A 26865-nucleotide genomic window follows, 5' to 3' on the forward strand; every position below is an offset into this window, starting at 1 on the left:
AGGGACACCCTTGCCTAGAGCAGGCTGCCCACAGCCTCATCCAGCCTGGCCTTAAACACCTCCAGGGACAGAGCCTCAACCACCTTCCTGAGCAACCCAGTCCAGGCTTTCACCATAGAATCATAGAATCAACCAGGTTGGAAGAGACCTCCAAGATCATTCAGGCCAACCTATCCCTCAGCCCTATCCAGTCAACTAAACCATGGCACTAAGTGCCAGCAACTTCCTCCTCATGTCCAGTCTGAACCTACCCATCTCCAGCTTTCCTCCATTCCCCCCAGTCCTGTCACTCCCTGAGAGCCTAAAAAGTCCCTCCCCAGCTTTCTTGTAGGCCCCCTTCAGATACTGAAAGGCCACAGTAAGGTCACCTGGGAGCCTCCTCTTCTCCAGACTGCACAGCCCCAACTCTTTCAGTCTGTCCTCATAGCAGAGCTGCTTCAGCCCTCTGACCATCCCAGTGGCCCTTCTCTGGACATGCTCCAGCACCTCCACATCCTTCTTATAATGGGGGCTCCAGAACTGGACACAGTACTCCAGGTGGGGTCTCAGCAGAGCAGAGTAGAGGGGAAGAATCATCTCCCTCAGCCTGCTGGCCACACTTGTCCTGATGCAGCTCAGGATCTGGTTGGCTCTCTGGGCTGCAAGTGCACACTGCTGGCTCATGCTGAGCTCTCGTCCAGCAGCACCCCCAAGTCCCTCTCCTCAGGGCTGCTCCCCAGCCATTCACTGCCCAGCCTGGATTTGTGCTTGGGATTGCCCTGACCCAGATGCAGAACCTTGCACTTGTTCTTGTTGAAGCTCATGAGGTTGGCTTGTGCCCACCTCCCCAGCCTGTCCAGGTTCCTTTGGATACCATCCCTTCCCTCCAGCCTGTCTGCTGCGCTACGCAGCTTGGTGTGGTCAGCAAACTTGCTGAGGGTGCACTCAGTGCCACTGTCCATGGCACCCACAAAGATGTTGAACAAACAAACTTTAGAATCTTCAGTTCTGCTTGTGGCTAAATGTAGTAGCTACCTTTTACCACTTGGGTTTAACTCTCTTGGTTTGCCTTCTAGGGCTGCAGAAATACTAGCTGCCATATCAGAGAATGTAAGTGCCTTAAGAAGCACACTGTTTGGTTCAGGTTCCACTCCTGTGCTGGAGAGGAACTGTGGCACGACTCCAACAAATCTTAAAGCAGAGTCAGCAAACACTGAGGCACAAAAAGCTGAAATGCCTGAGTTTGCTAAACAGCTTGAAGGTGACTTCAACATCTGCTCTGATGCTACGCTAGCTTGCCTCTGGGATGGAGATGTTAATGAAGAGGCAGAGAGAGGTAACACTGTTGTGGAAGAAGGGGCTGCAGCAGCCAACTGTGAGGACACAGCAGACATCAGAGATGACTTCATGTCACTAGACATTACTGAGCAAGAACTTCAGGTCTTGGAACGTCAAGCTGCAGAAGAATTGGTCAGCAAAGCTGCGGCTGAGGTAATGAGAAAAGCTGTCGTTAATCATGGACACTCAGCACAGGAAGTGATCTCAGCCTTAATTTCTGCCAAGATTTTGGAAATCTCTCAGGAATGGAAAATATTAAGGTGGGCTGGAAGAAGGGCTCAGTCTGGAAAATATTTGTGGAGGTAGTCAAGCACCAAGCTGCCCTTCAGTCATCAGGTTGGATTAGCACTACGCACAGAAGCTGTAGATAGAGTCTGAGTGGTTTCCTCTCTCAACTGCTAAAATAGCAAAGAATTTCTTGCAGTATGCAGACAAATTCTGAATTAGAGCATCTGAAACTTGGTCATGAATAAAAGCTGACCTTTTTCTAAAGGATCTGTAAATAGCAGTCCTTCTAGTGCCTGCTGAGCGTGGATTGATGCCTCGTAAATCAGATTAATATCTCCTTATGTTCCAAGCGTTCCACACATCTGGTGGTGCCACTGTTCTGATTTCTTACCACAGGGCCTTATGTTCTGAGATTTCTTTCAGAGTTTTTTTTTTTGTTTGTTTGGGTTTTTTTTTTCATGGGCAGGCTTTAGAGCTTAGAGTTTTGATAAGAAGCAAAAGCATGCAGAGAAATGGTTTATAGGGTGTACAGAAGGTTGAAAGGCTGTGTGGGTAAAATGGAAGTGACTTTAAATTATTTTCTCCTCAGGAGTCATGCTCCACTGACAATGAACAAAATATTTCCTGTGTCATTGAAAGTGATGAAGAGCTGGAAATGGAGATGCTTAAAGTGAGTGCCTCAAGGGGGTGTTGATGTTTTTAGTGATGATCACAGAATCGCTGAATGGTAGGGGTTGGAAGGGGCCTCTGGAGATGGAGTCCAATCCCCCTGTCAGAGCAGGGTTACCTAGAGCAGGTTGCACAGGACAACGTCCAGGTGGGTTTTGAATGAGTCTGGAGATGGAGACTTCACCACCTCTCTGGGCAGCCTGTTCTAGTGCTCCACCACCCTCAAAGAAGTTCCTTATCATGTTTAGATGAAGGTTCCTATATTCAGGTTTGTCTGTTACCCCTTGTCCTGTCACTGGGCACCACTGAAAACCACCTTGTCCCATCCTTTTGACCCTCACCCTTAGTCTTCAGCTCCATGTCCTTCAGCCTTTCTTCATAAGAGACATATTCCAGTCTCCTCAGCATCTTTGTAGCCCTTTGCTCTATCCTCTTAAGCAGTTTCCTGCCCTTCTTGAACCAGAGACCCCAGAAGAGGACACAATACTAGAGCAGAGTAGAGAAGGAAGGAGAACTTCCTTGACCTTCTGGCCACGCTCTTCTTGATGCAGGCCAGGATGCCATTGGCCCCATCCCTGGAGATCTTCAAGGTCAGGCTCCACAAGGCACTGAGCAACCTGATCTAGTGGAGGATGTCCCTACTGACTGCAGGGTGCTGGGACTAGATGATCTTTGGAGATTTCTTCCAACCCAAACCATTCTATATACCTCACCCTGAAAAGAAGATCTGGATGTTGAGCCTTGTTTCTCTCCCCCTGGCTTTTTTTTCCTGATCTCCTAGAGAGTGCTCAATGTATTTTGAGTCAGATACCAGAATGTTTCCACCACAGCAGTCAAGTGTGCTTGTACACTGTGCTTCCTCCAAGGGTTTGTGTGCTTGTACATGTGTGGGGGTTAAGTGTGGTGTTACAGCTATGTAGGAGGCAAGGCTCAAAGGCCTGGAGGGGGAGTTTGAATGCCACTGAGAGTTTGAGCACTGAGCTGCTTTGTACCAATTGAGTTAAGTAGATGAAAACTCATCTATCCATGTGTCCATGTCTCATCTATGAACTGGATCTACCCTTTCATGTTCCAAAATAACTTCCTCCTGGTCTCTCAGTCTTTAGAAGGTGTGGATGATTCTGGACTTTCAGCTGAAGGAGAGGCCAATAAGGACAGGAAAACTCCTGACACAGACTTGAACATTGCACCAGATGCTGATGAAGATGAAGGCGTTGAGGAAGAGAAGGAGGAATGTTGGGGTATGTTTGAAATTATAGTGCATGATTAAATAGAAATCACAGTCTGTAGAGGCAGTTATGGAAGCACAGCAACATTTTTGTGCTTGGTTTCTTACAGCAAGAAGCTAAAGCTCCTTCAAAAAGGAGTTCTTGCCTGTCTTAAGATGCAAATTTATTGTTGTCCTTGGCAAGACACAGTTGACTCCTGCCATGACGAGGGGATGTGATGTGCAGTTGACTCCTGCCATGACGAGGGGATGTGATGTATGCTGCTTTGTGGCAGAATTCTTAGGGATTTCTGGCTTGGGAGTGATCTTGACTCAGTGCTTGGGAGCTGATGCTGTGGGTACAAATCAAATGGGGACCAGAGGCTGAAATGTGAGGTGCAATACACCTTTGTTTGTTTGTACCTCATGGTGCAGAACTTGTTACTAAAATCCAATCTATATCTGTTCTTCTCTCATTTCAAACCATTGCCCATTGGCCTGTCCCTGCAGGCCTTTGCAAATAGTCCCTCTGTAGCCTTCTTGTAACCCCCTTCAGGTACAGGAAGGCTGCTCTAAGGTGTCCCTGGAGCCTTCTCTTCTGCAGGCAGAGCAACCCCAGCTCCCTCAGCCTGTCCTCATAGCAGAGGTGCTCCAGCTCCGTGATGATCATTGTGGCCTCCTCTGGACCCACTCTATCCAGGTCCATGTCCTTCCTGTGTTGAGGGCTCCAGAGCTGCATGTCTCTAGTGCCTCATCTGAACACGTTCCAAATGCCACAGCTGTACACTGCAATATCTATTGCTTTATTAGCTGATTTATCAAGCCATATGTTCTCCTCCTCATGCAGGGTCTCTGAAGAGCCAGTTTACTTTTCCTATCCTTTATTCTAACCTGTAAACATCTTTCAGAGTTTGATCATAGAATCAACCAGGTTGGAAGAGACCTCCAAGATCATCCAGTCCAACCTAGCACCCAGCCCTATCCAGTCAACTGGAGCTGCCCAAATGCTACACCTTGGGCATCACACTAACCATGAGCAGAGTTATTGTCAAGACAATGCTTCATTTTGGTTTGAACTAAGAGAATATTTAGATTGGATGTTAGGAACAAGTTCTCCACCATGAGGGTACTGGAACACTGCAACAGGTTGCCTGGGGAAGTGATTGAGGCTCCATCCCTGGAGATCTTCAAGATCAGACTGGACAAAGGCTGTGAGCAACCTGTGCTAGCGGAAGATGTCCCTGCTGACTGCAGGGGCTTGGACTGGATGACCTTTGGGAGGTCCCTTTCCAACCCAAACCATTCTATGATCTTTTTAAAATTTAACCACAGGTGAGTGTTTGTTTTTTTTCCTCCTCTCTCCCACTAAAGATCCTTTGCTGCCTGTCCCTAATGAAAACCACATCACATGTCTGAAGACTTATTTTGGGCATTCTTCTTTCAAACCGTGAGTAGATCTTCAGTCCAAATGTTCATTCTAGGGTTCATTTGCTTTCCATACTTCCAGCTCAAGGGATTTATTCTTTTAAATTCATTTCCTTTGTATTTTTTTCCATCTCAAATGATTTTAGTATTTTCTGATTCATTCCCTTTCCATTCCTCCAACTGACCTGATTTGATTTACTTTTTTTTTTTGGAGTTAATTCTTACTTTAAACCCCCCTAACAACCTAGGACCTGTGCAAAAAAAATCCATGAGACAAGCAAAGCAGCACAACAAAATGTCAAAATAAATCTTGTGGAGTGTTAACTGAATTCTGTGCTCACAGGGCAGGATGAGTTTCTTGACTCATATCTCCTGTAATTGAAGATTTTATTGTACCAAGTCTAGTTTAGGTGTTTTAAACAAAGCAACAAATTGCAGAGGCATTGATCTCTGTATGATAAACTTCCTTAGCCTGATTATCCTTTGTTATGAGGCTTTAATTAAGCAGAGATAGGCTTCTGTCTGTCTGCTGTGGTGGCATCTCCATGCAGAGTGTGCTTTTTACTCAGCTATTCCTCTTACAGTCCTTAAATTCAGTGGCACTGGGATGAAATCTTCCTGGCTGGGGTGTCATCTCCATGCAGTGTGCTTTTTACTCAGCTATTCCTCTTGCAGTCCTTAAATTCAGTGGGACTGGGATGAAATCTTCCTGGCTCTGGTGGCATCTCCATGCAGTGTGTGCTTTTTACTCAGCTATTCCTCTTGCAGTCCTTAAATTCAGTGGGACTGGGATGAAATCTTCCTGGCTCTGGTGGCATCTCCATGCAGTGCGTGCTTTTTACTCAGCTATTCCTCTTGCAGTCCTTAAATTCAGTGGGACTGGGATGAAATCTTCCTGGCTCTGGTGGCATCTCCATGCAGTGTGTGCTTTTTACTCAGCTATTCCTCTTGCAGTCCTTAAATTCAGTGAGAATGGGATGAAATCTTCCTGGCTGGGGTGGCACCTCCATGCAATGTGTGCTTTTTACTCAGCTCTTCCTCTTACAGTCCTTAAATTCAGTGGGAAAGAGTTGAAATCTTCCTGGCTTAGTGGTGGTGGAAAACCTTCTGTGCAAGAGACAGCTTCAGAGGAACATTTTTGGGGGTGAAGCTGTTCTATTCGCTTCAAAGATAAATTCTGGGGAGCAGAGGTGGGGGATTTACTGATTTTTATTTTTTTTTAACTGACTGCAGATGTGAGGCCACAAAAGGTCATGCTCAGGACCTCTTGTGTGGAAGCTGGCTGCAATTTTCCCAATACTAATGTATGTGAGACTCAATTAGCTTTGTCATCTTCTGTCAATGACTGTGTCAAGCGTTGCTTGCCTTAGTCCTGATGAAGCTCCCCACTGTAATATTGGTGTTACCTCTGCAGTGGTTGGAGTGGTTGGCTGGTTGCAGTGTGCAAAGGCAACACTCTGAGGCAAGGTTTCTGTAACCTGAGACTCAACTGAATATGCAGTTTGACAAAATTTATGTGTTCTGTGTGGTGGTGAAAAATAGAATATTCCCCTTTGTTTAATTTAAAGGGTCCAGTGGAAAGTGATCAATTCTGTGTTAGAAGACAGAAGAGATAATCTTGTTGTCATGGCAACTGGTAAGTTACCTTTACATCCTAAGAAGCTGTGAAAAAGCTTTTCCTTTTTAGGGGGAGAGTAGGACTCGCACTTGGAGACTGTCCAGGTGGCTCATGTGAGCAGGGTGCCCTGATTGAGGCTGGAAGTCTGAGCCAGCCATGCTGGCTAGTTGTTTTTCTGTCCTAGCCTTTGTCACTGACTTCTGTCAGGGAGGAGTATCAAATAGATGCTGACCAGACTTATCTGGCATCTTTGTTCCTCTACTGGCAGAACAAACATGATATTTCTAGAGCTTGATGAGATATATCAAGGGCAGTGTGACCAGCAGGACAGGGAGGGGATTCTTCCTCTCTGCTCTGTTGAGACCTCACTTGGTCATATAGCTCTGGTGTCCCTGGCATAAGAAGGCTGTAGAGCTGCTAGAGAGGGTCCAGGGGAGGCCACAAAGATGATCAGAGGGATGAAGAGCCTGTCCTGAGAGAGCTGGGGTTGTTCAGCCTGGAGAAGAAAAGGTTCTGAGGAGACCTTTATTTGCCTTCAAGGACCTGAAGGGGCTCTACAAGAAAGCTGGAAAGGGACTTCTTACAAGGGCTTGTAGTGATAGCATGAGAGGGAGTGGATTGAAACTTGAGGAGGGGAAATATAGACTGGAGATTGGGAAGAAATTTCCATCGAGGGTGGTGAGAGACACTGAAACAGGTTACCCAGGGAAGTCGTGAACACCTCCCTGGAGGTGTTCAAGGCCAGGTTGGATGAGGCCTTGAGCATCCTGGACTAGTGGGAGGTGTCCTTGCCCATGGCAGGGGGTTAGAACTGAATGATCTTGAAGATCTCTTCCAATCCAAACCATTCTGTGAATCTGTGTTAGAACTGTAGCTTGTAGCTGTGTGTCATAGCTGTCCTGAAAGCATGATATTCACTTCTGCCCTTTTTTCTTTAAGGCTATGGGAAAAGCTTGTGCTACCAGTTTCCTCCTGTTTATACTGGGTGTACAGGAATTGTTATCTGTCCCCTTATCTCCTTGATGGAGGACCAGGTGCTGCAGCTGACGTAAGTAGCGTGATAGTAACAAGCTGCTGCTGCATTGCCTGTGGAAACCCACGGGTTCTGCTTGTGCCATTTCTTGGTGTTTAAGGTTGCAGCTTTGTACAGCAAGCTGTTTGTGTGTCAGCTGGAGGCATATGTTCCTCCAGGAACACAAGCAAAGCCTATAAATAGGCTGAGCTCCCTGCATTTGCCAGTTAGCTGCACTGCTGCCTGAACCAGGAGTTGGCCCAGATGATTTGGAGCTCCCTTCCAACCCGTAACGTTCTGTCATTCTGTAGTTTGCATAAGAGCTCTCCTTCTAGGTGGATCCTGAAGTGTTTCTGGATTCATAGGCCCTTTTTGACTGACCAGACTGATGGAGGGAGCTCCACAGGCTAGGAGAGTTCTGTCAGGATTCGGTTGGGCTTCCTTTGGGTCTGAGAAGTAACATCTGAACAGTGCACAGCCAGAAGAAGCTGTAGGCCATTCAGATCAAAGCTGTGGCACAGCCTTTTAAGACAGACAGTGCAGTAGGTCTCCTAACACCTGGCCTCCTCACTTCTTTAAAAGGTTTGATGGAGGAACTAGTAGGTGCCACAGAATTGCTCTTACATGAGCAGTTAGAGCTGTTGTCAAGATAAATCTCTTTGATTTTAATCCCCGATAATGCTTTCTCTCCATGTGCTTGCTTTCTATTATAACAGCTATTCACTTCTGACATTTTTCCATTTCAGCTGTGGGGAAGCCTGCTGAGTTGTCTAGTTCATTCCTGCCTTGTCCAACTTGGAAAGAACAGGTCTTTTGTGAAAGAGGGGATATGAAGATTTTTTTGAAGTCAGGAACATCAATTATGTGTGGTCTTTGCTGCTGCACATCACGACTGTGTGCAGATGAATGGCTGGACAGCCTAAGCTGGCTCTATAGCTCCTAGACAGAGTATTAATCAGCAGGGTGGCTATATGTATTCAGCTGCTTCTTTGGCTTTCATACTGTTTTCCTCAGTGGCAAGGGTTTATTCACTGCCTTCTCAGTGGGTCATTCGTTTTGAAAGCTTGAAGAGACTGAATTTCTACAACCTAATGCAATGCAGTAATTTGTTGGTCTGGGTGCAGTTCTGCCAAGGACCAAAACACAGAGGAAGGAAGCTGTTGAAACAAAAGCCTGCAATAAAATGCACTAAATCACCAACTTGAGGAGGTCAGATATGAACTAGCTGAGCTGGGAAAGCCTAATTATTGATTGTGGCATTAAAATGCAGCCACCTGATGGGAAGTTTGCAGGTGGAGCATCAGTAGCTCACCAAAGACTGAAAGACAAGTTAAAGTTACAAGCTAGTAAGGCTTACATCCAGGTGTGATGAAGTGCATAAGGTAACACAGCCAAAGAAAATGTCCTTATCACCTCTCCTTTTTTTTTTTATATGTTTTAGGAGTAAATTTAGCTCTTGTGCAAAAAAAAATGGTCTTGATTTCTCTGTTCCTTTGTTGCACTAATCAAATGTGTGCTGGAGACAGATAGAGGTGAAGCAGAAGAGCATTTAGGTGACAGGAATAGCTACAGACCATTCCCTTTTCAAAAGGTTTTTCTCCCCCACAAGGATCCTTGTAAGAAAGTAGTCTCTGATTGTGCAGCTTGAACTTCTTTTGAGGTGCTGGCAAAGCCTGAAAGCTGAGGCAGAAAGTGTTGAGAGGAAATCTGTTCATGACTGTGCTTTTTATTCCTGCAGCATGTCAGGGATTCCAGCTTGCTTGCTTGGTTCAGCTCAGTCAAAGAACATCAAAGACTGCATCAGAGAGTAAGTTTTGGCTGAGCTTTCTGGGACTGCTGCTTCTGACATAGCTGTGTTTGTGAGGTGGAATGTCTCCTTGCTCTGTCACCACTGAAACTCTGGATTCTGGCCCAGATCTGGAACCTGGCAGTCTGTGATGTTGCTGTCTTCACCCAGGCTGAACGTGTGGGAGGCTATAGCCACCTTCTTTTGCCTTCTGGGGAGATGGAGCTCATTGACTCAGCTCTGTTGTGATTCATCCATGATTCTACACTGGTCTTAAACCTGTGTTTCTCACCAAGTCATCACAACAGTCCCTTCTTGGTCTAAAGAAGGCTGTGTGGCCATCCAGTGAGACCTGGACAGATTGCAGAGCTGGGCACAGAGGAACCTAATGAGGGTCAGCAAGGAAAAGTGCAGGATCCTGCACCTGGGGAGGAATAATAAACTGCACCAGTCCAGACTGGGAGGTAATCCACTGGAGAGCAGCCCTGTAGAGAGGGACCTGGGAGTGCTGGTGGATAACACATTGTCCATGGGACAGCAATGTGCCCTCTAGCCAAGAGGGCCAATGGGATCTGAAGGTGCATTAAGAAGAGTGTGCCAGCAGATCAAGGGAGGTTCTCTTCCCTCTCCACTCTGCCCTGATGAGACCTCATCTTGAGTACTGCATTCAGTTTTGGGTTCCCCAGTTTAAGAGGAACTGGGATCTGCTGGAGAAGGTCCGGTGGAGGGATATGAGGATGATGAGGGGACTGGAGCACTGCCTGATGAGGGAAGGCAGAGGGACCTGGGGCCTTTTAGTCGGGAGAAGGGAAGACGGGGGGGGGTTAATAAATAAGTATCTGAAGTCAGGAGGTGGGGGACAGGCTCTGCTCACTTGCTCCCTAGGATAGGACAAGGAGCAATAGATGTAAGTTGCAGCACAGGAGGTTCCACCTCAACACAAAGGGGAACTTCTTTACTGTGAGGATCCCAGAGCACTGGAACAGGCTCCCCAGAGAGATTGTGGAGTCTCTTCTGGAGACTTTCAAGGCCTGTCTGGATGCATTGCCCTGTGACCTGAGCTAGATTGTGTGGTCCTGCTCTGGCAGGGAGGTTGGACTGGATGATCTCTTTGGGTCTCTTCCAACCCTTGACATCCTGTGAGCCTCTAAAGTCTGGTGAACTTCTCTGCTGTTTCTTTGTAATGCTGTGCACTGCTTTGCTCTCTCCACTCTTCTGGAATGTTTTCTCCAGTCTTTGCTCCTTTTCTGTTGTTCCTTATCCAGAAATCTGTACTTGTTCTCACTGATACCTTCTAGTCACTGGTGGTTTGTTTCCTCTGGTGGAGTCATCTGGGGTTTTGTTTTTGCTTTCATTGACAGTATTTTCTTGCTGTTCCAGAGGTCAGTACAGAGTCATATATATGACTCCAGAATTCTGTTCAGGGAACTTACAATTACTTGAGGATCTTCACCAAACGATTGGTAAGTTGGGGGTAAGGTTGTGGATGAGTTGGTAGACAGCTTAAATCTTGAGCATTTACACCAGTTTCTTACTTCTGGTGAGCTCAGAAGCTAGTGGCAGCCAGTAAAGGTGTTAGAGGATGCTGTCAGTGACTGAAAAAAATCATCTGAGCAGTGCCTTCAGTGTGGTTTTGGCATGGGAATGTTTGACAAGTTACAGAGGTGCTAAAACACTGATCTTTAAATCACAGGAAGAGAATTTAATATCTCTAAATATTTTAACCTTCTAAGTATTCAAATACCTTTGCTATTCCTCAGTGTAGTAATGAAATTGTGTTTTAAAACACTAATGCATCTTCAAATCATCTTTTCAAACTGGTGCAGCTCTTATAGGCTAAATGCAATGCACAGAAACTCCAAGAGTATAATACTTTATTATTATGGGTTTGGGTTTTTTTTTTTCTAAGAAACTGGATTTCTAGTGCTGTGAGCAGGGAGGACTATCTAGAGAGAAGATGAGCCATGAAATGCTGTGTTCTTGACCTGTCTGACACTAGAGCACTTTGAACAGGCAAAGTGGGATATCTGTACTCAACTAGAGGGAGTTCTCTGGTTCAGAAAATGTAAGGTTGTCTTCTAGGGGCATTCATAGAATGGTTTGGGTTACAAGGGACCTTCAGGATCATCCAGCTCCCACCCCCATGCCATAGGCAGGGATGCCTTCCACTAGAGCAGGTTGCTCAAGGCTTTATCCAGCTTGGCCTAGAATACCTCCAGGGAGAGGGCATCCACAACCTCCCTGAGCAATCTGTTCCAGCATCTCCTCACCCTCGTTCTCAGGAATTTCTTCCTCATCTCTAGTCTAAATCACTCCTCCTCAAGCATAAAGCACTCTCACTTATCTCTTCAGTATAGACTTTAGAATCCCAAACTTTCTGTTCATAATCCAGAAAACAAACCTAGTGACATTTCTACTCAGCATTTGTGACTATTATTCAGAAAGTCTGGTTAGCAAAGGGTAGAAAAAGGTCCTATTTTGACCTGTTGTGATGAAGGATGTTGGAGATTTGGAGTTTGGAGAAGGAAGCAGCTTTCCAGTATCTGAAGGGGGCCTAAAGGAAAGACAAGAGGGGCTTTTAGTGATAGGGTGAGAGGGAATGGATTGAAGCTGCAAGAGGGTGGATTTAGGCTGCAGATTAGGAAGAAATATCTTGACAGTGAGGGTGATGAGATGCTGGAACAGGTTGCTCTGGGAGGTTATGGATGCCCTCTCCCTGGAGGTGTTACTGCCTTGAGCGACCTGATTTAATGGGAGGTGTCCCTGCCCATGGTGGAGAGGTTGGAACTAGAATGATCTTCAAGGTCCCTTTCAACCCATTCTATGAAAGTTGGGGGGGAGTCCATCCAAAGCTCTTGGGCCTTGTTACTAAGAGGCTATTACAAAAATGGCCTTGAGGAGTTGGAACAGTAGAAAAAAATATTCAAGGAGCCTTCTGGTGCCTTCTCAGGAAAGCTGCATGTTGAGAAGAATAGGATGTTTGTATTCTGTCACTGCTGGTTTACCTCGCTGAGGTGACCGTGCTGTGCTTCTGTGCCCACCAGGTGTTACCCTTATAGCTGTGGATGAAGCTCACTGCATTTCTGAGTGGGGCCATGACTTCAGGAATTCCTTTAGAAGCTTGGGCTCATTGAAGAAGGCTCTGCCATCGGTGAGCTTTTGCCGTGGTTGGTTTGTATAGCATCACAGAATCAAGCAGGCTGGAAGAGACCTCCAAGATCATCCAGGTCAACCTAGCACCCAGCCCTAGCCAGTCAACTAGACCATGGCACTAAGTGCCTCATCCAGGCTTTTCTTCAACACCCCCGGGGACAGACACCCCACCACCTCCCTGGGCAGCCCATTCCAATGCCAATCACTCTCTCTGCCAACAACTTCCTCCTAACATCCAGCCTAGACCTCCCCTGACACAACTTAGACTGTGTCCCCCTGCTTTGTTGCTGGTTGCCTGGCAGAAGAGACCAACCCCACCTGGCTACAGCCTCCCTTCAGGTAGTTGTAGACAGCAATGAGTTCTGCCCTAAGCCTCCTCTTCTCCAGACTGCACATCCCCAGCTCCCTCAGCCTCTCCTCATAGGGTTTGTGTTCCAGGCCCCTCACCAGCTTTGTTGCCCTTCTCTGGATGTGTTCCAGCACCTCAACATCTCTCTTGAATTGAGGAGCCCAGAACTGGACACAGCACTCAAGGTGTGGCCTGATCAGTGCTGAGTACAGGGGCAGAAGAACCTCCCTTGTCTTGCTGGCCACACTGTTCCTGATCCAGGCCAGGATGCCACTGACTCTCTTGGCCACCTGGGCACACTGCTGGCTCATGTTCAGCTACTATCCACCAGCACCCCCAGGTCTCTTTCATCCTGGCTTCTCTCAGCCACTCTGTCCCCAGGCTATAGTGCTGCTTGGGGTTGCTGTGGACAAAGTGCAAAACTTTGCACTTGGCCGTGTTAAATCTCATCCCATTGGCCTCTGCCCACCCATCCAGCCTCTCCAGGTCCCTCTACAGGGCTCTTCTACCCTCCAACAGATCCACACCTGCTCCTAACTTGGTGTCATCTGCAAACTTACTGATGCTGGACTCAATCCCCTCGTCCAGATCATCAGTAAAGATATTGAACAGGACTGGGCCCAGGACTGATCCTTGGGGATCACCACAAGTGACAGCTGCCAGCTAGATGTAAGAGAAGGATGTTCTAATTTGAGATGATAGTTGCAAATACCAAGCTTTTAAGTGAAGGATATTTTGAACCTGGACTACCAGAAACTTTGGAAATGTAATTATTTGTTTTGAGTCCTTATCCTGAGGATGATGGTGATGTTATCTCTAAGTTTCTGCCTTAATACTGGGGAATTTTCTGTCTTACTCTGTTCTAAATTGAGTGCTTACAAGAGCAAGCAGCTGTGATTTCTAGATATTCCTCAAGCCTAAGCTCAAAAATATAGACTGAAATTTTAGACCATGCTGCTTTTGGAAGTTCCTTCCTATCTTCTTTAGATTTAACTAACCCTGTCAGAAATTACTGTAGATATGTTGAAGATGTGACTAAAGCACAGCTGAAGAATAAATCCCTTTATTTCAGCAATGTTCTGTCCCTGCCTGCTCTCCTTTACAGTGTAGATCAATGCTCTAAGAAGCTCAATATTAAATATTTCTCAAGTAGCTGAGTTGGTGCTGGCACCAGGACTGTTCAGTGTATTTAGTCACTGACCTGCATGATTCACAGAGGGCCCTGGCAGCAAGTTTGCTGATGGCACCAAACTGAGAGCAGTGCCTGACACCCCGTCAGGCTGTGCTGCTGTTCAGCCAGATCTGGACAGGCTGGAGTGCTGGGCAGGGAGAAATGGAATGAAATCCAACGAGGACAAAGGTAGAGTCTTGAATGTGGGGAAGAACAACCTTATGGACAAGTAGAGAGTGGAATTGACCTGTTGGAGAGTAGCTCAAGGGAAAGGAACCTGAGGATCCTGGTAGGCAGAAGAATGCCCATGAGCCAGCAATGTGCTCTTGTGGCTAATGAAGGCTAAGGGCATCCTGGGTGGATTAGAAGGGGTGAGTTGAGTCGGTCAAGAGAGGTTTTCCTCCCCCTTTACTCAGTCCTGCTGAGGCCACATCTGGAATATTGTGTCCAGTTCTGGGTCCCTCAGCTCAAGAAGGATCTCAGGAAATTACCTGGAAGAGTCCAGCACAGAGCCACAAAGGTGCTGCAGGCAGTGGAACATCTGCTTGTGAGGGAGCTGGGGCGCTTGAGCTAGGACCAGAGGAGCCTGAGGGCAGACCTCATTCATTGTGATAAAGATGTGCGGGGCAGTGCCAGGATAGAGCCAGGCTCTGCTTAGGGATGCCCAGTGACAGGACAAGAGGCAGTGGGGGCAAGCTGGGGCAGAGGAGGTGCTACAGGAACAGAAGGGAAAACTTTGTCACTGTGAGGGTGCTGGAGGCCTGGAGCAGACTGCCCAGAGAGGGTGTGGAGTCTCCTTCTCTGGAGACATCCAAAACTCATCTGGAATTTCTGCCCTAGGTGATCTTGCTCTGGCAGGGGGTTGGACTGGATGATCTTTTGAGGTCCCATCCAACCCCCAACATGCTGTGATCCAGTGATCAGAAACACTAAATCAGTATTTTAATCTATTTCAGCTTTGACTCACAATTGATTTTTGGTTAGAGATAAATATCAGTGAGAGCTCTTGAAGTTTTTCTTCTATTTTTTGTCTTGCAGGTTCCCATTGTTGCTTTAACAGCAACTGCAAGTCCATCAATTAGAGAGGACATAATGAAATGTCTGAACCTGAAGAACCCCCAGGTCACATGTACTAGTTTTGACAGACCTAACCTGTACTTAGAAGTTGGACGACAAAGTGGAGATATCCTTAGGGATTTGAAGCAGTTCCTTGTCAGGAAAGGAGGGTAAAGATTTAAATCTGTTTTGATTGGTCCCTCAAATACATGTTGGTATTTTGGAGTTTCAGTAGCATTTAACTAAGATTTTGTAGCCATTTTAATCTTATTTGGTGAGGAAGAGGCTGGGATTTGTCTGTAGCTTGGCTCTGATGTCGCAGTAATCACTCGTGTTGTGTCCTGTGGTGCTGTGCCCACCTCCCTCTCTCAGTTTTTGAGGCAAGTGTTGGATTCTTGCTGTTTGCATGTTCATAGAATCAACCAGGTTGGAAGAGACCTCCAAGATCATCCAGGCCAACCTAGCACCCAGCCCTATCCAGTCAACCAGACCATGGCACTAAGTGCCCCAGCCAGGCTTTTCTTGAACACCTCCAGTGATGGTGACTCCACCACCTCCCTGGGCAGCCCATTCCAATGCCAATCACTCTCTCTGCCAACAACTTCCTCCTAACATCCAGCCTATACTTCCCCTGGCACAACTTGAGACTGTGTCCCCTTGTTCTGTTGCTGGTTGTCTGGGAGAAGAGACCAAAAGGCTCTTCAGGATCATCTGATCCTCAGAGGACCTGCTGACACTGTAGCAAATGGGATGATGATGATGATGATGAATTTTCTGATTTGGACTGATCCCAAACAGTGTGAGTCCTTTAGCAAGCTCGAGAAAGATGATTTTTTTTTTTAACCAAAGCAGAACTGCAGTTCTTTGCTGTCAGTAGACCCAGTGGTGGATCCATTCTGGCTCTGGTGTTTTCTGCAAGCTGCAATGCCTGCCTCTGCAGCAGTATAAATGAATTCCTCGCTGCTCATTTGTACCTTGTTACGCAAATGCAGACCTTTCAAGTGACAGCTGATTTCCTGATGACTTTAAGGCAACTGGGAGACCTTATCCTGCTGCTTCTAGCGATCACAATCTTCTGTGTTTTGCAAAATGAGCTTAAAAGCATCAACTCACTTCCAATTCCATTTTTCCAAAGGATGGGCAATTTGTGTATGAGTGAATCCAGTTAAAATCCATTTCGGTTTCTAAATGCCCACGAAGGCAAACTGCTGGAAAAGCTGCTTTGTCTTTTTTCAACTAGGTGCAGTCAGACTTCTTGCAGAAGGATGACTTCTTCTGTGTCTTTACATGTTTCTATTACTTCCAGGAGCCTTGTGTATGAGTTTGAAGGCCCCACCATCATCTACTGCCCTTCTAGAAAGGCCACTGAACAGGTTATGTCTGAACTGATGCAACTCAGTGTGGCCTGTGGTGCGTACCATGCTGGTATGGGAATCAAACAGAGGAGGGACACTCATCACAAGTTCATGAGAGATGAAATCCAGGTATGTAGGAAACTAAGTCCACTTGATCCTGTTTGTAATTGCAGAGTTTCTGGTAGAGGAAAGAATTTGGGAATATCAACATGTGTTTCCCATTTACTGTTTGTCTTCAATTCTGGGCAGAGAAGTTGCTGGTCTGTGCTGACAGTAATTGAATTCCTGGCTTATGTTTCAAATTCCTTCTCCTTTTTCTGGGGAAACTAATGTTAGCTGGACCAATATCATCACAACTTCTGTGAGCTGCTTGCTTCCTCCTGCAGCTAAGCAGTCAAAGAGTCATCCTGGGATTTCTTGTGCTCCTCTTCACAACAGATTTTTGTGCCTTTTTTGATAGCTACTTGAAAACATTCTGGCATTTGCCACAAGATATCATCACTGCCTTGTTTATAACCCTAAACTCATCCTCTGCCCAAAAATCAGTGTTGAACAAAAGCACCATGGAAGTCAAATGTGAGTTCAAAGACATTGTAACTTAGGCTGAATCTTTGAGTCTTGTAACAAGTAGTTGTCACTAAGTGCACGAGCATTATTGCAGGCACACTGCTGATGCTGGTTTCTAAACGTGCAGCCTGTGGCATCTGTTTTGCAGTGTGTTGTGGCTACAGTGGCGTTTGGAATGGGCATCAATAAAGCAGATATCCGGATGGTTATTCATTATGGTGCCCCGAAGGATATGGAATCCTATTACCAAGAAATTGGGAGAGCTGGTCGTGATGGGCTCCCTGCTTCTTGTCATGTCTTGTGGACAAGCACAGACTTGAATTTCAACAGGTAAATTGAGACAACTGCTTTGCATAGGATCATAGAATCAACCAGGTTGGAAGAGACCTCCAAGATCATCCAGGCCAACCTAGCACCCAGCCCTGGCCAGTCAACTAGACCATGGCACTAAGTGCCCCAGCCAGGCTTTTCTTGAACACCTCAGGGACAGCAACTCCACCGCCTCCCTGGGCAGCCCATTCCAATGCCAATCACTCTCTCTGCCAACAGCTTCCTCCTAACATCCAGCCTATACTTCCCCTGGCACAACTTGAGACTGTGTCCCCTTCTTCTGTTGCTGGCTGTTTGGGAGAAGAGACCAACCCCACCTGGCTACAGCCTCCCTTCACGGAGTTGTAGATAGCAATGAGGTCACCCCTGAGCCTCCTCTTCTCCAGGCTAAACAGCCCCAGCTCCCTCAGCCTCTCCTCATCGGGTTTGTGTTCCAGGCCCCTCACCAGCTTTGTTGCCCTTCTCTGGATGCGTTCCAGCACCTCAACATCTCTCTTGGATTGAGGGGCCCAGAACTGGACACAGTACTCAAGGTGTGGCCTGACCAGTGCTGAATACAGGGTGGGTTTGGCTCAAAATGGGGTTTGTTTTTCAACCCAGTTCCAAATCCTTTCCTCTGCACACACACTGCTAGGGTAGGCTTAATAGAAGATAATCCATAGGTGAGGGAGAGTAGGTTCAGACTGGATCTTAGAGGGAAGCTACTCAGTACAAGGGGTAGTGAGACTCTGGAATAGGCTGCTCAGGGAGGTTGTGGATGCCTCTTCCCTGGGGGGTGTTCAAGGTCAGGCTGGATAAGGCCTGGAGCAGCCAAGTGTAGTTTAGAGGTGTCCCTGCCCATGGCAGGGAGGTTGGAACAGATGATCTCTGAGGTCTCTTCCAACCTAAGCCATTCTATGATTCAGTGAGTTTTCCCTTGTCTAATTCTGCTTTCTAAAGATGTTTTGCCAAGCAGTCAGTGATAGAACCTGGCCACCTGTCTTGTAAGTAACTGGCCCTGGGGTGGTCACGCAGGCCTTGAGGAATGATGACTCCACCATCTCCCTCAAAGTAAGGCTCTTCCTTTTCAATTGTGCCTGGCAGACATCTCCTAACTGAGATACGCAATGAAAACTTCCGACTGTACAAGCTGAAGATGCTGGGGAAAATCGAGAAGTACCTCATGGCCAACAGCTGCAGGAGGAAGTGAGTTCTGGAATCTACTTAATGCTTGATGTCACTTCAAGTAACTGTGCTAAGAGTCAGGGTGAGCCAATCCCAACTAGAGGTTGTGAGCAGAAGGCTTCTTGTCTACACAATGTGTTCTGCAAACAGGCTTTGTACTAAAAAAGCAGCAGCAAAAGATACAACCTTCAGCACACTTCTACATACACATCAAATAGTTCCTTATTTACTTTTCAGACCCCCATCCCCTCCCCCTCCCACCCCCCCAGTTTTTCTTTAGAGGAATCAAGGCCAAATAATTGGCTCCCCAGTGAATTAATTAATGACGCTGATTTCAGCTCTGTTTTCTGCAGTGAATTTAATGTGTAAATTCTTGCTCTTTTATTTAATTCCCTCTGTTCCCTTGGGTAGAATAATCCTGTCTCATTTTGAAGACAAACAACTCCGAAAGGTTTCCTCTGGCATCATGGGCACAGAAGAATGCTGTGATAATTGCAGGTCCAGGTAAGCTTTCTTCCCTGAAGACTGATGCAAGGGGTTATGTTCTCTCAGGCTGATTTACAAGGCAAATTACCTGAAAGAATTGACTTTTGAATGCATCTGATGGTGCAGATGTGCAGCCTGAAGTTTATCTTTGAACAACTGCCTCTAACCTTTTCCTAAAGAGCTAAGCTATGAGGCAGTTTATAAGCTCTTAGAGTTAGGCTGTAGGGGAAGCCCGGAAACAAAGTCTGCTCAGAGTTCCTAAGAGTGGAAGTCTTCAGGCTGTGAAATACACTTTGGTTCATCACTTTAAGTCCTGTTAGGTAATTAATCCCAAAAGAAAACACTCATTTTATGTGTCTAAGGTTAAATCTGCAGAGTGCTAGGGGAGCTGTTCTGTTAAAACATGTGCTGACATATGTTCCCTCTAGCATTGCTAGTGATGATCTCATTGATGTGCCAAAGGGAAGCCTGGGGTTTGTAGTCACACAGAGAGGAGCACAAACACCTTACTCAGTTTCTTCTGTCTGCCCTGGAGTCATGATAAAAGATTAGACATAAGGAGGAAGGTCTTTGCAATGAGAGTAGTAAAGTATTGCAACAGGTTGCCCAGAGAGGTGGTTGATGCTGTCCCTGGAGATGAAAGTTCAGACTTGCTGTGGCCCTGGGCAGACTGATCTGGTTGGAGGTGTCTAATATGTGAAAGAGGGACAGAGGATGTCACACTCTCTTCAGTGATGCCCAGGGATAGGACACAAGGAGCAGTGGGCACAAACTAGAACCTAGGAAGCTCCACTTAAACACAAGAAACAACTTTGCTTTGAGGGTTGTAGCAGACTGCCCAGAGAGGTTGTGGAGTCTCCTTCAGAGAGATTCCAAACCCACCTGACAGTTGTGATCGTGAGCAACCTGCTGTGGGTGACCATGCTTTAGCATGGAGGGGTTAGACTGGATGATCCCCAAAGATCCCTTCCAACCTCCACCATGCTGGGATTCTGTGACTGGTATATGTATGTCTGTTAAACTTCATTTTCTTGGTGCATTTCAGAGCCTCTTGTGCAGTCCCCAGCGAGTCAGAGGGTGGTTTGCAGGATTTTGGGAAGCAGGCACATCAGCTGATGTCTGCAGTGATTGCTATGGAAGAGAAGTTTGGAACCAAACTTCCCATTCTGTTCCTCCGAGGGTCTGTAAGTGATAGTCAAGTGTTTTTTGTGTGTGCTTGAGGGCAGAGGTGCTCTGAGAGTGTCCCTCTTCATTAGTACACCAAACAATACCTGGATCTGTGGCATGTGTAAATGTGTACACACACAGAGATATATTTAGTACCTTCTTTTTGGAGAGATGAGTATCTGCAGATGTTGTCTAGACTTTCTGAAGCTGTTCAGCAACACTTCTTATGCAGCAAGCTAACTGTTCTGCTCTGCTCTGTTGAGACCTTGCCTGCAATGCTGTGTCCATCTCTGGAGCTCTCAGTGGAAGAAGGATGTGGACCTGTTAGAAGGGCATAAAAATATTCAGAGATTGGAATACAAGCTGTACTAGGATGGTTTTATTTGCTCCTCTGGATGTCTGGGTTGTTCCTGTGAGCTCTTCCATACAGGAAGGAGGTGTTTAACAGTTTTGTGAGCTAAGCATAGGTTTATCATAGAGTAGTAAGGGTTGTAAGGGACCGCTGGAGATCATTGAGACCAATTCCCCTGCCAGAGCAGGGTCCCACAGGAACGCATCCAGGTGGGTTTTGAAAGTCACCCTCACACTGAAAATGTTTTTCCTTCTGTTCCTGGGGTAGCTCCCAGAGGAGCTTGCACCCATTGCCCCTTGTCCTGTCATTGGACAGCATGAGAAGAGCCTGGCTCTGTTCTCTTGAGGACGTGTTCCTCACATCCCTGGCTTTTGGTTTACTGATGTCTCAATCTGCTTCTGTGGATGAGAAGGTTCTTTTAAAGACCCCCCCCCGAATGAAACCAAGTAGTTGGTTGAGAAAATCTCTCAAATTTTCTTTCACTTATGTGTGCAGGAGGAAAAGTTAGGCCAAGAGAAAAGGAAGAGAAGCAGGAAATACCAAATGCAAAGAGGTAGATAAAGACCAATATGGATTCTGTGACATCTCACAGGTCCCGGAAGCCTCAAGATACCCTTGTTCAGTCGCTTTGGTTGCCATCTTCACGGGACAGTGTTGAGACAAACATCTCAGTTTTAGCAACCTAACTCCTTACAACTGGTTGTGGTGGAAGCTTCCTCTCCCAAGAGAAGTCTGACCAGGTCTTTCAATCATTTCAGAGCTCTCAGCGCTTGCCAAACAAATACCGAAAGCACCCTCTCTTTGGCAGTGGGAAAGAGTGGCCTGAGAACTGGTGGAAGTTGCTCTTCCAACAGCTGATACTGGAAGGATTCCTCAAAGAAGTCTCTGGGCAGAACAAGTTTACAACCACGTGTGTGCTTACCCTGAAGGTACTTAGCAGTATGACCCTACCCATTGAAAACTGCTCTGAGCCACCTGTGGCTAAGCCGTATGGTTTGTTTCTTCCAGGGTAGAAGTTGGTTGAAAACTCAGCCTCCCTCAAATCCAAGTCTTCTACTACAGTCCAGTGAAGACCTTAATCTACAGAGACCTTCTAGAAGGTAATTCTTGTGTTCTCTTGGGTGCCTGTTGTTCAACTGAAATACATATTATCAGCTTCTATAGCCTGCTTCTGGAAAGGACTAGCTTGGACAGGAGACTTCAGCATCTCAGTTGCACTAGTTTGTTTTTTTTTCTAGATCACTTGATCTACAAAAAACCTGGGGAGGGACTTTTTTAAGGATACCAGGTGGTGACAAGACTAGGGGGAATGGAGCAAAGCAGGAGGTGGGTAGGTTCAAGCTGGACGTGAGGAGGAAGTTGTTCAGCATGAGAGTGGTGAGAGCCTGAAATGGGTTGCCCAGGGAGGTGGTTGAGGTCCTATCCGTGGAGGTCTTTAAGGCCAGGCTGGATGAGGCTGTGGCCAGCCTGCTCTAGGGTAGGGTGTCCCTGCCCATGGCAGGGGGGGTGGAACTAGATGATTCTTATGGTCCCTTCCAACCCTGACTGACTGTATTATCTTTTCTTTAGTAGCATAACAAAAGAAATATTAGTGGGTGTGCCTGGATAGACAGCTCTGACTGCTGGTATGAGAGCAGTCTTTCAGTACCTGAAGTGGGATAGAAGAAAGTTGGAGAGGAATATTTTACACAGGGGCTTCTTGTAATATGATGAGAGGGAATAGATTGATGCTGCAAGAGATTGAGACTGGAGATTAGGAAGAAATTATTGACAGTGAGGGTGGAGAGACACTGGAACAGGTTGACTGAGGAGGTTGTGGATGCCCTCTCCCTGGAGGTGTTCAAGGCCTTGAGCAGCCTGGGCTAGTGGGAGGTGTGCCTGCCCATGGCAGAGTTGGAACTGGATGATCTTTAAGGTCCCTTCCGACTGAAAGCATTCTGTGATTCTATGAATTTGATTTGGTTAAGGTCTGATTAATTTTACTCCAGCAGCAGATCTGGACCTCCTGTACCTCTCCTCTCAACACAGCGCTCCCCAGATCTGAAAGGAACAAAGAATTCACCAGTCAAGCAGGTGTGTATGAGGACACCTCCTCCTCTGCTCCGTGGTCCATCCTTGCTCACATTAAAATCTTGCAAGTGTATCATGGTGTCACAGATGGATTATTTTGCTGCTAACATCAGCTTCAGAAAACCTGGTCAATTAACATGTTGTTCTGGTTTGTTTTTTCTCATAGATGTCTCTGTATGAAATGTTTTCATATGACAGAAAAGGTAAAAGTTCTCCAAGCAACAGTAATGTGCTTAACAGGTACAGTATTCTAAATGAAACCAGTTATCTGGTTTTGACACTTAGTAGGGATAGGGGTTGTAGGATGATCCTTAAAATCAGCATCTTGAATGAGTGTAAAATGCTTTCAAAGTCAAGCTTCCTGGGGTTCTGAGCAACCTGAGCTAACTGAGGATTCACAGATTGCATTGGGTTGGAAGGGACCCTCAAAAGTCATCTTGTTCAATCACTGTGCAGTCAGAAGGGACACCTCCAACTAGAGCAGGCTGCCCAGGGCCACAGCAAGTCTGACTTTAAATGTCTCCAGGGATGGGGCCTCAACCACATCTATGGGCAACCTGTTCCAATATTTCCCCACCCTCGTGCAGAACTTCTTCCTGATGTCCAATCTAAGTCTACTCTGCTCCAGTTTCAAACCACTTCCCCTCATCCTATCACCACAGTCCCTCCCCAGCCTCCCTGTAGGTCCCTTTCCCTGCTTACTTCAAGGACTAGATGACAAACTTGTGACTCTCTTAAAGCTGGCAGAACCAAACATGTGCCTTGTGCAGGGCTTATAAGACAGCAGGTAGGTTTCTGCCTTTCTGAACCAGTCTGGAAAAGACTTGAGATCAAGTTGAGGCTCCCTAGGGTCAAGTAATTTGTCTCCTGACTGCTGTGATGCTTCAGATTAAACCCACCTTGCATTTTTGATCAGTTCATGTCCTCCTCCAGGCATGCAGCTTGATTCTCCCATCCAGAGGAAAATAGAATGTGTCACTTAAGCTGAAAAATTGCCACTGTGGCTATGTAAAAACAAAATGAATTTCAGGTGCAGCTGCAAAGTGTTATTTCACACTTTGCTTAGGAAAGGATGCTCTTATTACAGCCTGTCTGCTAACAGATCTCTCAGTGTAATCAGAGCAGTCTAATTTAGGGGTAATTGTCCCAAAATGCTTGAGTCTATGGACTGGTGATTGTGGTGCTGCTCTCTAGACAGATATGCCTAATTCTACTCACAGCACAGCAGCAGTGTACTTGTCACTGATGTTTATGGAGTTTATTAACTCTTTTTTGGCCAGGATTAATGTTATCATTTCCCCACAAAACTGCAGTTTCACCTGCTTGAGGTGTGTACAGGAAGAGGCTGTTTTTAAGCTACAGGACTAGACAGAGGAATTTTGTTACCTTAGGGATGCAGCTGATTCTGTCCCAACCAGCTCCAAGTCCAGGGAGAGTGCACAAAGTGCCAGAGCAAAGTCTGATGGTGCTGTCAGAGCAGGCAAAGTGAGCTGAGCTGCTGCTCTCCCACAGCCTTGTGCCACACTCCTGAACAAGCTGATCTAACGCAGGGTTTGTTTCACACTTGTTTGTTTTCTGTTAGTGCTGCAGAGCTCTCACCAGTGAGGAGATCACCTTTGAAGCCCCCAGAATCTGCTTCATCACGAGAAAAAGAACTAGAGGTAAGATTTTGGAAGAGGGATGATATCTGTGAACTACAAAGAATCACAGAATGGTAGGAGTTGGAAAGGGACCTCTGGAGGATCCAGAGGTGGTGGAGTCTCCATCCCTGGAGGTGTTCCAGAAACGTGTGGACATGGCAGGTGGGGACATGGTTTAGTGGGCAGGGTGGCCTTAGGTTAAAGGTTGGATTTGATGATCTTAGAGGGCTTTTCCAACCCAAAACAATTCTGTGATTCTACATTTTAGTGGCAGACTTGGCAATGTTACATCACAGAGTTCAAGTGTAAGCTTTAAGGGTTTTTTTCCCAGCCTAAATGATTCTTTGATTCTGTACCTATGTGAGTGATCTAGAGCTGCTTCCTGAGAATTTGGCTCTCTGCTTCACAGACTGCTCTGTATGGCAAGTTGCTGACTGCTAGACAGAAGGTAGCTAACGAGAAGGTAATTCCTCCAGCTGTCTTGGCAACCAACAAGGTCCTGGTGGAGATGGCACGGATAAGGTAAAGGCAGCATGGGTGCATGTTGTACAAACTGAGCAGCTTGCAAGCCAAGTCACAAATCCCCTTTCTGGGCATGCCTCACTGATGAAGGAGAAGGTCCTCCTGAGGATCTTGGTCTGCTCTAATACCCTTGTAGACCCTTGACTGAAGTCATTTAAACTGTTACTGATATCAGACTTGCTTCTTCCCTTAGTTGAAAAACCTCAAACAGTAATTTTGCCTGACTTTGTACCCAAACTCCTTGTCTTTCCACCTCAGTCTTTGCCTTTCCATCTGCTTCTCTCAGACGTTTTCATCAGTCTTATATGCCCTTATCTTGCTAAGGGTCAGCTAAAGGTCAGCAGCTGTCCCTTTACCTTGGGTAGCTCTGGAGTGTAAAAGAATAAACACAATTTACTGTTGCTCTCTAACTGCTGAAAAGGGGAAAAAATCTATCATTTTTTTTCTCATTGAGAGGGTGTTGTGAGGCTGCACAGCTGGTAATGTATCTGAAGTGTCTTCCCTGGCTACTAAAAGGCACTAGACACTCCTATTTTTGGAATGTGTTTGTTATTTCATGGAAGGGCTCTGGGCTTATGTGCTCTTGGGAGGTAAAAAGTAGATAAAGGGATGTGGTAAGATGGTCCTCCAAAGTATTAAGCAGCAAACGTGAAGGTTTTTGCTGTGGTCAAGCTTTGTGATTCAGAAGCACAAACAGTGAACTGAATTAGTTGAAGAGATGAGGGCACAGTGACAACATTCTCAGGTTTTGACTCATAGATGCATAGCCCAAGTTTGTGTCATTCACAGACACTTGATGTTCAGAGCATTGGCACAGGACATTTCCATGGCTTTTATTCTTCATCCTAAACCAGGCCTACAACTGTGGAGAATGTGAAGAGAATCGATGGTGTATCTGAAGCAAAATCCACCATGTTGGTCCCTCTCCTGGCTGAAATTAAGGACTTCTGCCAAGCAAGTGGCTTGCAGGTATGACTTACTGAAGTGCCTGCTGCTTTGTAAGAACCTTAGACATCACTTGGTCTGCAGCTGTCTGATTTCTCCTTCAGCTTGTCCTGGTCACAACTATTCCATCCGAGCATGGTAGTGGAACTTGTTAGCCTTGCACACCCACAGGTCTTTGACATCTGAATGTGCTCCTTGGCAGTGAGATTGGGTTCTGCCTGATGTCTTAGATTAGTGTGGACATCTTTGAAGTCCACAGCATCATTATAAAGATCACTCATCTGACCAGGCTGTATGACCAACAGGTGCTGTATTGTTGAGAGCTTACAGCTGGTTACTGTGATTTGGGGTTGGAGCCCAGTGGCCTTCCTCCAGTGTGATTTATTGACTTAAGATTTGGAGGGCAGGGTTTTGTTTGATCCCAGTTTCTCCTTAGCAGACTGGCAGAAGACCTTTTCTTCCCAGCTGGTGGAAATACTCTTCACAGTTAAATTTTAACTCTGTCTTTCAGTAGAGTGATTCTTCATCAGTCACTGTGGTGAGAGACACCACTAAAGAGGGGCAGAGCAGAGGATGAGAGAGGAATTATGAAGCAATTTCTGTGTAAATGTCTCAGTTCTAGTCTAAATTTCCCAGAGACTCAAATACTACAGGATGCCTTTCCCTCTTCCCCCCTCCTTTTTCTCAAAGGAAAGGAATTAGATGTAGAGAGGAAAAGGTAAACCACACCCAAATAAATAGTCTCACTTCGATTTGGAAGTTAAATGACAACATTTCAACGATAAATAAAAAGTGTTTGAGGTAGGGGAGTTACAAAAAAAAGGTGTTGGGAAGGGAAAACAAGACACAAAATATGTATGTACACCCAGATTGATGGCAGTGGGTTTTCCACACCTCCTGCACTGATGGCCACCTGGTGGAACAAAGAGTAGCAGGAACAGGAGGGTGGTGCTGTCAAGCAGGGAGGCAGAGTGAGAGACAAGGAAACAAGAAATTCCTCTGTTTTTATAGGGGGCTAGACAGAAATTGGGACTGGGCTAAGCACTACACCTGGACTCCCCAGGGCACCCACCCCCGGGGAGGAGTCAGGAGGACCTGGGGTCAGGGTCAAGACCACTCCCTCAGGAGGGTTAACTCTTTACAGTAAACCTACAATTAAAGGCATTTATCCAGGCTAGGAAGCTCTGCACTCAGCACTGGTCAGGCCACACCTTGAGTGCTGTGTCCAGTTCTGGGCCCCTCAGTTCAAGAGAGATGTTGAGGTGCTGGAAGGTGT

General features: G+C 46.4%; 1 protein-coding gene and 1 long non-coding RNA gene across 12 annotated transcripts in view; one reads left to right on the top strand and one right to left on the bottom strand.

The window, feature by feature from the left end:
• The window catches only part of WRN (WRN RecQ like helicase), a 55220-nt gene that overhangs the window by 18803 nt on the left and 9552 nt on the right, over nt 1-26865 (top strand). For 9 of the 10 annotated variants that reach the window (XM_064149746.1, XM_064149749.1, XM_064149751.1 and 6 more), the window contains 22 exons: nt 1056-1470; nt 2135-2215; nt 3314-3455; nt 4793-4868; nt 6415-6482; nt 7404-7512; nt 9215-9283; nt 10643-10725; nt 12307-12413; nt 14974-15161; nt 16298-16475; nt 17062-17243; nt 18327-18428; nt 18819-18911; nt 19939-20077; nt 21171-21341; nt 21421-21512; nt 22401-22485; nt 22649-22722; nt 24065-24143; nt 24532-24644; nt 25499-25613. In XM_064149746.1, the coding sequence (XP_064005816.1) occupies nt 1056-1470; nt 2135-2215; nt 3314-3455; nt 4793-4868; nt 6415-6482; nt 7404-7512; nt 9215-9283; nt 10643-10725; nt 12307-12413; nt 14974-15161; nt 16298-16475; nt 17062-17243; nt 18327-18428; nt 18819-18911; nt 19939-20077; nt 21171-21341; nt 21421-21512; nt 22401-22485; nt 22649-22722; nt 24065-24143; nt 24532-24644; nt 25499-25613 (2761 nt within the window). The remainder of the gene's footprint in view (nt 1-1055; nt 1471-2134; nt 2216-3313; nt 3456-4792; nt 4869-6414; nt 6483-7403; nt 7513-9214; nt 9284-10642; nt 10726-12306; nt 12414-14973; nt 15162-16297; nt 16476-17061; nt 17244-18326; nt 18429-18818; nt 18912-19938; nt 20078-21170; nt 21342-21420; nt 21513-22400; nt 22486-22648; nt 22723-24064; nt 24144-24531; nt 24645-25498; nt 25614-26865) is intronic. The other variant, XM_064149753.1, reaches the window with a different exon arrangement.
• LOC135178683 (uncharacterized) overlaps nt 1-26865 on the bottom strand; it is a 38866-nt gene that overhangs the window by 1793 nt on the left and 10208 nt on the right. The window contains exons 3-4 of one of the 2 annotated variants that reach the window (XR_010303684.1): nt 20217-20381; nt 18749-18981 (exon numbers count right to left, since the gene is read on the bottom strand). This is a non-coding gene — a long non-coding RNA (uncharacterized LOC135178683). Of the gene's footprint in view, nt 1-18748; nt 18982-20216; nt 20382-26865 lie in introns of those variants that run through there. The other variant, XR_010303685.1, reaches the window with a different exon arrangement.

Source organism: Pogoniulus pusillus, chromosome 10 (assembly GCF_015220805.1).
Source record: "Pogoniulus pusillus isolate bPogPus1 chromosome 10, bPogPus1.pri, whole genome shotgun sequence".
In the NCBI taxonomy this organism is placed as follows: Eukaryota; Metazoa; Chordata; class Aves; order Piciformes; family Lybiidae; genus Pogoniulus; species Pogoniulus pusillus.